Source organism: Alligator sinensis, unplaced genomic scaffold (assembly GCF_000455745.1).
Source record: "Alligator sinensis unplaced genomic scaffold, ASM45574v1 scaffold609_2, whole genome shotgun sequence".
Taxonomy (NCBI): Eukaryota; Metazoa; Chordata; order Crocodylia; family Alligatoridae; genus Alligator; species Alligator sinensis.
Window position 1 is genome coordinate 1,390,976 of NW_005842090.1, and position 10,296 is coordinate 1,401,271.

The window sequence follows — 10,296 nt, forward strand, 5'->3', positions numbered from 1 at the left end:
CATTTTTCCTCCCTAGGTGCAGCACTTTGCATTTCTCCTTGTTGAATTGCATTCTGTTGTTTTCCACCCATATGTCCAACCTGTCCAGGTCTGCTTGTAGGTGTTCCCTGCCCTCCGGTGTGTCCACTTCTCCCCACAGTTTTGTGCAAACTTGGACAGAGTACATGTCACGGCCTCGTCCAAGTTGCTGATGAAGACATTGAAGAGTATCGGTCCAAGGACCGAGCCCTGCGGGACCCCACTGCCCACACCCTTCCAGGTCGATACCGACCCATCCACTACGACTCTCTGGGTACGACCCTCTAGCCAATTCGCCACCCACCGGACTGTGTAGTCATCCAAGTCACAGCCTCTTAACTCGTTCACCAGTATGGGGTGGGATACCGTATCAAAGGCCTTCCTGAAGTCTAAGTAAACGATGTCAACCCCTACTCCTGCGTCCAGGTGTTTTGTAACCTGGTCATAAAAAGAGACTTCCTGGCTAATGCCTCATTCAGAGAGGAGGGCGAGATGTAAGCTGATGCTTATTCCAACATCTCTTCCTCTGCTATGTCTAACTGGGCTATCTGCTCCAATGATACTGAAGGCTGAACTTCCCATCTAACCTGGCTAGTTCATGGGTGAGGAACTGGAAGTGAGGAATCGGGAGTGAGAAAAGAAAGGTCTTGTGCCCCACAGGCATTTCATGGAGCAAAACATGGCTAAGGTAGAGCTGTAAATGTTTATAGGGCCACTTCGGTGAAACCTATTGAAGATTTCTTAGGCATGGACCTGTCTGGAACAAAACAATGGAATCTACCCAAATGACTGCCCTTACTGATTTTAGTATGGAAACATTGCTTACCACCTTATTTCAGCTGGAAGCAACAGCATAATAATCTTTTTGGAATGGTGGAGTGGCTCTCAATTGAGTAACAGCCTTCCATACCAAAAGCAGTATTGAGATCCATACCACAGAGGGTGCTTAATACAATTTGAATAAACTAGTGGTCATATGCAGGAGAAGTGATAAGCATAGTGCCAGGAAGGAGAGCAGATTGCTATCCACTAATAAATGCTCAAGTGAAAAAAGATATATATTATTTTCCCAATATATTAACTTGAGATATATTATATTTAATATGTATTAATTCAAAGGGCTTCTTCAGCTGAAGAAAGAGGCCCAGAAATAACAGGTACTGAAACTGTCAGTTTCAATTGAGCTGCAGCTGTCAGCACCAGAGGTGAAGGGTATCCAAGAGAAAGAAGAATACAGCTACTCCTCACTTAATGTCGTAGTTACGTTTTGGAAAAATGCAACTTTAAGCAAAATGATGTTAAGCAAACGCAATTATGTCACAACATAGTTACCTACTAGCAGGCGGCTGCCAAACAACGTTATAACAAACATTGCGTGACTTTAAATGAGTACGTTCTCCGATAGATTAGTGATGTAATAACAAAACAACATTAACCGGGACAACGTTAAGTGAGGCATACCTGCATGATGTTAATCTCAACAAGACCTACTATATCAGTTCAGAAGTCAACAGCAGCTCCTCAAACAGTGCATAGGAGCAGTGTTTCTTCGCTGTAATCCCAATTCAATGATCAAAAATTTATAATGGGTGTTTGTAAAGTGAGTTTTTATGGAGAAGTTTGGGAAGTTTCAATTTAGACTTGCATACCATGCATGTGGCCTGAGCTGGAGAAGGAAAGAGAAACCACTTTTCCACATGGCATTAGAGGGGGATTCTTTGAGTAGGATCTTTCAGCTCTTCAGCAGCTGAATAACCAGGGTACAAAGAAAGAAACCCAAAGCTTTTTTTAAAATATGCTTTCCCTCAAGAAAATTTCTCTACATTTTCTAATACAAGATAAGGAGGATTAGAAAATTGAACGCTTATCCTTCAAGTGTCCCTTGGCTAAACAAAACAAACAACTTGATGTTAGAAAGCATAAGAGCTCTGCAGGAGGCATGCACTTGAAACCTGCTAACTTCTGCATAATTACAACCCAGGAACTCCAAGAAATAAGGAAGAAGAATTCCCTCAGGAAAGTTAGGAAAATATTTCTCTCTAAGAGAAAACTGTTTATTGAAGGGAAACAGAAATCTCCTACTCCATAGGTAGGAGTAGAAAAAAACAACTCCCTTTCATGTGATCATGCACATTTATTTCCTCAGTAGAGAACAAGAGACATTCACAGCATTACTGCTACCAAGACTCCAGCTCCAGAGAACTGGACGTATGTCTATAGAAAAATATACATGCACAATCACTCAAATGATAAAGTAAAACTGCATTACTATATGCAAATCTGATTCAAGAAAACATTTTGGCATGTACTTCAAGTTACACACCTGCTTTAAAAAAAAAAACTTCTGAATAAGACTGCTTTTTCTCAGGGTTTATTTAACTGGAAAATGAAGGAGAACTCACCTTCGTTACAACAAAAGAAAATTAACCATTATCTAATTACATTTTTAAAGCCAGTCTATTTACACAGCTATTATTCAGCAAAGCAAAAATTATATCTACCCTATATTCCCATTCAAATGAAAATAAGTGTTCTGTTCTTTTTGGTTTAGTATATGCTTCTCATCACTTCACTCTGCCAACTGAAGCCAAAATCTTGCACTCTTCCCCTATCCCAAGTTCTTTTTCTAAAATGTTGTATTCATTTCAGTAAAACCTAGTAGAGCACAGAAGCATTTCTAAAGAATTTGTTTGACAAAATATAGGCATATTTTCTACAGCAAAAACTAAATATTAAACACCTCAGAGAAAAAATTAAACACCGGAACTAAATTAAAATAACGTTGCAAGAAAAATTAAGCAAAGTGTATGAGCTGGGCCTTCAAGTTTTTACTATATAAATAGTGCCATCAACTTTCATGACACTCATTCACAGGAGTAGTCCCCCTTAAGAAACAGGTAAGTATTATACTAGAGGTATTGCAGAGTAACTGCAAATCTTACAAAACTATGTACTTAAAAAAAAACAAAAAACAAGGCAATCTGACAAACTGTAAACAAGAGGATCAGAATATGATCTTTAGAAATTTGTTGATAAGCGGAGGGTACGAAGAGACCACCAGTAGTCACATCATGTAGAGCAGGGATGGGCAACCTCCGGACTGCTTGTTGGCCGGGGACTCCATTTCCCAGCCACCCCTGCCCACATGGCTTGTGCCAGTCTCCATGGAGACCCAAGCCTCAGCCACGCCAACAGTGTGTGCGGCAGAGCAGCGCATGGGGCTGCCTTGGAGCTGCTGGGATCTTGCAGTGAGGGCAGCTTGTTCTGGAGCCAGGGCAGAGCCGCAATCTATAGCTTGCACGCTCCAGGCAGGGGATCGTGGCTCTGCCCTGGCTCCTTGCAGCAGTGACAGCCTGTGTGGAGCTGGGGGTAGAGCCACGATCCCCTGCATGCGTGCCCCTGCCCGGAGCATGCAGGCTATAGATCCCGGCTCTGCCCTGGCTCTGGGGCGGCCCCATGCGCTGCTCTGCTGCGTGCACTGCCAGTGTGGCTGATGCTCAGATCTCCATGGAGACCGGCACAAGCTATGCGGGAAAGCATGGCTGGGAAATAAGAGTCCCCGGCTGACCAGACCCGGCCCATGGGCCAGACATTTCCCATCCCTAATGTAGAGCATCACTGCACAAGTACTACTTAGAGTCAGTTAATATTTAGTGCTACTAAAAGAGACAGAATGCAGTCTTCAATAAAAAATAGCATGTTTAAGATGCGAGTTTTCAGGACATCTACTTTAACTTCCCCTGTATTTATATTCCTATCAACAAACAGTACATTTCAAATACTTAATTTACAGATAAAAATGGTACCTGCTCCAGAATAAATGATATGGTTTCAAGGACCAGATGAAGATCTTGCTTCTCCAGTGAAAAAGCAGCTTGAAGTTTTTCTTCCTCCTCTTCACTAAAGTTGCTCTCAGCCTAAAATATAAAAATGGGTTTTTTTCTGGCATTCAATCTACCATGCAGAACTTTTCAAAATACAGATTTACTTTTCACTTTAATGAGCAGGGGAAAGGTTTTTTGGGTGTGGGGGGCGTTAAATCGGAGCAGAAAAATAACTATGTCTAGTGGAAAAATATTATCAGGACAAGGGCTTAATCTAATGCCCTTTAGAGTCAGCATCAGCCTTCCTTTGAGGGTTAGCAGGCTTTTGATCAGTTTTTTATGAAGAAAAGGGATCACAAAATTACGCTCTCTCTCCCTGTACTTCAATGATGATCAGTTAGTAAGCAAACATACATCTTTTGACTACATAAAATAATCTACTACATGTGAAGCACATTATACTTTATACACACAATATGAAATAAGTCAAGAGTGTGGTATGCACTGGCTACACTAGAAACAACAGCACCACAGAGATGGCAAACATATAGTGCAGGTCCTCCACTTTGGATATTGAAATTCCTCTTGTGGAAAACAGTCTATGTTCTTTTAAAAAAAAAACGTCTAATATAGGCAATTTATAAAGCAATATGGAGAATCAAACATCTAAAACATACTGTATTATTAAAGATCACTGAATGGAAAAGTCTTAGTGAAGTAATGTACCGTGTTTAAATACAATGCAGATATTGTCATCCTTTACAACCTAACAATCAATAAATCTATGGTTGAGACATCAAATACCATACTGAATGAAATTAGCAATCCAATAACTGCAGAGCTACACAAAAAAAAGCAACTGACCTGTCACAGCAGAGTTTAATAAAATGATCTAATTATAAGAAAGCGTAGAGGGTCAAATTGCTTGTCTTTCTAACAAGAACATAAAAAAATGTAAATGATAGTTGAATCTTTAGCATTTAGCAAAGAAAGAGACATTTAATGTTGTATATTTTCTTCTAATACAGGGAAGTTTATTTAAAATTTTCACTGATTCAGCATGCACTGGAGTGAGACATCTTGGAAAGGCCATCTGAATGATTCATGTGATTGTACTGTACTATGTTACCAGTCTTTCAATTCTAGCTCGCTCATTCAAATCCAGTTCTAGTCAATAGAGATCAAAATTATTATACGACATAACAAGTGTTCAGTTATTTAAGTGAAACTAAGTTAGCAACTCTGTCCAGCTGGTAATGAGCTAATATCCTCACCAAATAAAATAATATACCCTTCCTTACAACTACCACTGCAGCCCTCCTCTTAGCAGTTTCAAAAGAAAAAAAAGTCAGTAAGTGAATCACAGAAAGGAACAATTTCATATTCCTAGAGTGATCCTTCTAAAGCAGAATGGGGATAACAAAGTTAAGTTGAGTTTTTCTTGTGGAGGCCATGTCTGATCTACTGTAGAAAGCTTCAACATTCAAAAACACTAAATGTATTAAAATAAACAAGTTTTCCATTAAATGTTTGATCATTGCATCAGCAATGCTAAACACACATTGAAAACTAGACTGTATGAAGCTTCAGTCCCCGATTCAATGTGGCAGAGATTTGGCCCGATTGGGTGGCCAAATCTCCAAAATCGAATCGAATCCAAGGACCCTTTAATCTCTCCAAATCGAATTGGGAAGATTTGGCGATACACACATAGACATAACTTTAAATGTTTTTTTTACATACCTCCAGGTAGCAGGCGGCTTGTGAATGCGGTGATGCTGGGGCGCATGGAGCATCCCACAGGAGCATGGGGGGGGGACGGGGGGGGACGCGCGGGTCAGTCCCCAGCACGCTCAGCAGCAGACCCGGAAGTGGACCAGAAGCACTTCCAGTCCGATTATGGGTCCTCAAGCGAGTACGCTGGGGAGCCCACCGCACCCTCCCGGCTTGGTGATTGGTGCCTCCTGGGTCTGGGGGGGCATCCGGAGTCACTCTGCAGCCAATCACTGAGCCGGGGGGGATGCAGGGGGGCCCCCTGGTGAGCTCCCTAGAGGACCTGGAAGTGTCCCACTTCCACCTAGAAGTGGCCCAGAAGTACTTCCGGTCCACTTATGGGTTTGCCGCTGAGCACATGGAGGACACACCCCTCCACGCACACACACTCCTGTGGGATGTTCCACCTGCCCCAGCATCGCAGCGTTCACGAGCCACGCTGATACCTCAAGATATACAGAAAAAACATTTAAAGCTATGCCTGTGTCTGAATCACTGAATCTCCGAATCAGCATCAAATCTTCAGATTTGGATTTGGCCGAATCGAATAAGGGACAGTGAACCAAATCAACAAATAGAATCACTGCCCCTGATTTGGGCCAAATTCGAATCGAATAGGGCCCGCTTTGCACACTCCTAATGAAAACACTGTAAAAGACTGTATAATATGTGCACAATCACAGATCCAAATGGTTCAAGTCAAATAGAGTAAAGCCTATTTCTAACATATAACCATAGATACTTTTTGTACCATAACTTTTTTTTTAGAGGTGCACCGATACATAGGTCCGATATCACATTGGCACCAATATAAAGAAAATTGGCTGTATCAGAAGTCGGCCTGATGTGGCTGATAATTTGGCTGATAAATGCCCGTACATGCGTGCAGCTGCAATGCCCCCCCCCCCAGCTCTGTCCTACACCCCACCCCACCCAGCTGGGCAGCATCTACACCTGCCCCATCCCCACTCCCTCTCTCACCATGGGGGACATTGATCTGCCCTCCCATGCCCCTTCCCTCCCTCTTCCCCTTCCACCACAACAGATTTACCAGCTGGACGCAGCTGTATCGGAAATCAGATTGTATCAGCCAATATGCCTCCTTAAAAACCGGCTACCAGGATCAGCCCCCAAAATATCTATTGGTGCACCCCTACTTTTTTTGTCAAAAACCTAACATAGGGTCAAAAGAAAATAATGGACTTCAGAAGAAACTTGCAATTCTGAATTTAAATATTTCCCTCAAATTTCCTAATGCAGCAATTTTAGATGTGTAAATGCTAGAAAGTTAACCTGACCAGTGCCAGAGTATAATCAAAAGTAAACCCATATACTTATTCTATTTTCATGATTCAAGCAAAGAGAAATGAAATAATACTGTATGGCATTTATGCTCATCTATGAATCCAGAAGTAGCTTTGGAGAGAACCTACTGCATTGTATGACCTACCCACCCTTCTTTCTTGAGGGAAAAAGACCTGTTTGTGAAGGTTTCATAATATTCCCTATCTGCAAGTTAACAAGGAGGCAGGGGAAGTTGAACCCATATTCACTCAAATCTATCTAGCAATCCTGTGAAACAAGGGCAGGTTCTAAAAGATCTTAAGATCCTCAAAGGAGGCAGAAGGCTAGGACTGAGAAGGCTTTTTACTTCTCAGAAAGGCCCCCAAAATCCACATGTTGGAATCCTATGGTGTTTGCTTATAGATGCAAGAGCAAGTTATGCACAAGATTAAAATCTTCCAAAAAGAGCATTCCAGGAAAACTGAAAGTTTCATCTTGGCTAGGGACAAAAATTACACAAACTGGTATAAATGATTGGAAACCAGTCCAAATCTGTCACACAACAGAAGTTCAGTGCACATAAACTGCTTTCAAAATGGCTGAGACCAGTTTAAGATAAACCTGGATGGATGTAGTATCAGACTTAACTGATTTAGATTAGGCTTACTGAACTTCTGTCTCAGGTCCCCTCTAGATTCAATTCAATTCGAAATACCCCAGCATCTCACGATGCTTTGCACCTCACCTGCAAACCCCTTCCCTTACACTTCACAGGGTAGGCAGGCCCGGCTTGGCCCAAGCTGTCTGCTCCAACTAAGCAGGAAGGTGTACTCTAGCGCCCCCCAGCTTCTGGCCTGAGCCACTGCCAGCACGTAGCTGTGGTTCTGCAATCAAGAGTGACTGTCTGTTCACTCGCTTACCAGTTCAATCTACACAACTTAGACTAACGTGCAAAGATTGAACTGATTCAGCCTCGGGCTTTTTGACTGTCTGTACTTAGCCCCTGTGACATTTCTTCAGGAAGAAGAGAGCTCAGAGGCAGATTTTTAAAGTCCCTTCAATTTTAACAATTCTGTGTTCATACAAGTAAGAAACTGTGATTTGAAACTGACATTCCATTTGCTGCTTTCATGTCCCTTGTTTGACAACAATATTTCATACTGTATTTCAAAGGTGGGAGGGAAAGGGTCAGAATTGCTCATCTTTGCTTCATAATTCTTACACATTGAAGAAACAAGCTGACACACTTGTCAAATAAAAAAAATAACATGACCTCTGAGACACAGAACGGAATAGTAACTATCATCCTGACATCTTGTGTAAAATTCAGAAGAGCTTCTGCAAATACCGTACTACAAAACTAATCGATATCACATTCTCTAACGATTGCTTCTCCAAAAATTGGTAGATTTTGAGGGTTAAATTCATGACGTTTCACACAAAGTTACAGAGAGGTCAGTAAACTGGCATGATTTGCTAAGGACCTCATCCTACAGCCTTGCCTGAAATTATAGCAGCTACATCCAAATTAAAGTTTTATAGGATTTTTTTGCACGAGTTACACTTTGTAATACCTGCATCTCAATAAAAAGTACCAGCTCTAAAGGGTCCCATTGTGCCCAGCAGTTCCCTTAGACAACACATACAAAATTGTGCTTTATCTTCAGGGTTTATCTTGCATGTGCATTTTAAAAATCATAAAAATGTGCTTTTTCCTCACACAGTATTTCCTCCATCAAAACCACAATACTAACTGCTGACACTTGTTCTGTGTGCTCTTCTTAACACATTGTATGTGGGGTGGACTTTTCTTCTCTGGCAAGAAACTAGTTCCATTTTAAGTGTCAGGAGAAATGCAAAGACCTCAGCACACAGCATCTTAAGACAGGAAATGCAGAGTATACCTTGATAAGGGGACAGTGTGAATGCTAGAGCATCTGAAAGGTTATTTAAAAAGAAAGGGCTAAGCATATACTAGAGTTGTGCTCTACACACCTTGAGGTGAAGCTTCTGGAGGATGCGAGAGAGCAGGCGAGGGAACTTGCCTGTGTCTGTCCCATTGATGAGCGATACTGCTTTTCTGACACTACACAAGGCAAGAAACATGGGGTACAGATCGCTGAGTAAGAGCCAGATAGATTTCATGCAGCGAGAGAGGGACAGAAAATTTTTTCCAGTTATCACCTCTCCATACACACATGCACACATGTGCGCGCACACACACACACATAAAAACACAACTGGTTTCTGTTCTCAAGGGGCTGGGGGCAAGCGGGCAGCAGTGCTGTACAAGCACAGATAAGCAAAACCCAATGAGAACAGGAACAGGGCTGAGCTCAAAGTGGAGTCCAGACCACAGATACACCACCACACACCTGCACTACCCCCCTAATAGACACACTACCTCCCCAATGCACATACACCTCTGTGCATGGAGCCACAAGCACACACGTACCACACACACACACCCCCCTACACTAACCAACACACAGGTGTACACACATGCACCCACCAATACTAACCCCTAAACACCTGTGTACACGCACACTCCCCACATGCATAAACCCCCAAGCGCATGTATACACACATCCCCCCCCACACTGACACCCGCACACACGTGCACACATGCACCCCTTGTACCAACTTCCAAACACACGGGCACACGCACACACCCCCAAGCACACGTTTACACACACCCTACTGAACAAACCCCAAACACACACATATGCACACTTCCCTGCACTAAAACTGAACACACACAAGCACCCTACCAGCACCCATCTGCAAACACGGGTACACGCACCCTCCCCATACGCTGAGCCGCAAAAACATGCGTGGACATACACTCCCCACGTGTGTACACACACACACCTCCCCCTGCACTGAGGCCCAAACACACACGCCTGCATGTGCACACACCCTCCCCACATGCTGAGCCGCAAAAACATGTGTGGACGTACACTCCCCACACGTGTGTACACACACACACAGACCTCCCCCCACACAGAGCCTCAAACACACACATGCGTGTGCACGCACCCCCCTACACAGAGCCACAAAACCATGTGTAGACGTACACTCGCCACATGTCTACACACACATGCCCCTGCACTGACCCCCGAACACATGTACACACACACACACACACACACACGTGCACGCACCCTCCCCACACACTGATCCGCAAACGCATGTGTAGACACACACTGCCCACACGCGTGTACACACCCGCACTGACCCCCAAACACACACACCCCCACACACCGGAGCACACATGCACCCTCCCGTACTAAACCCCGCACCCCGGGGCATCCCCGTGCAGACGGCTGGCAACCCGCACTAGCCCTCGCGCAAGCCGATGCCCGGCCGCCCCGTGGGCTGCCGGGCGCGAGGGCGG

The 10,296-nt window shown here is 43.5% G+C and overlaps 1 protein-coding gene across 1 annotated transcript in view; it reads right to left on the reverse strand.

Annotated features, from left to right (window-relative positions):
* COMMD10 (COMM domain containing 10) overlaps positions 1–10,296 on the reverse strand; it is a 223,811-nt gene that overhangs the window by 212,871 nt on the left and 644 nt on the right. Inside the window, exons 2-4 of the mRNA XM_025204614.1 lie at positions 10,202–10,277; positions 8,895–8,985; positions 3,825–3,935 (exon numbers count right to left, since the gene is read on the reverse strand). Coding sequence (XP_025060399.1) covers positions 3,825–3,935; positions 8,895–8,985; positions 10,202–10,277 — 278 coding nt within the window. The remainder of the gene's footprint in view (positions 1–3,824; positions 3,936–8,894; positions 8,986–10,201; positions 10,278–10,296) is intronic.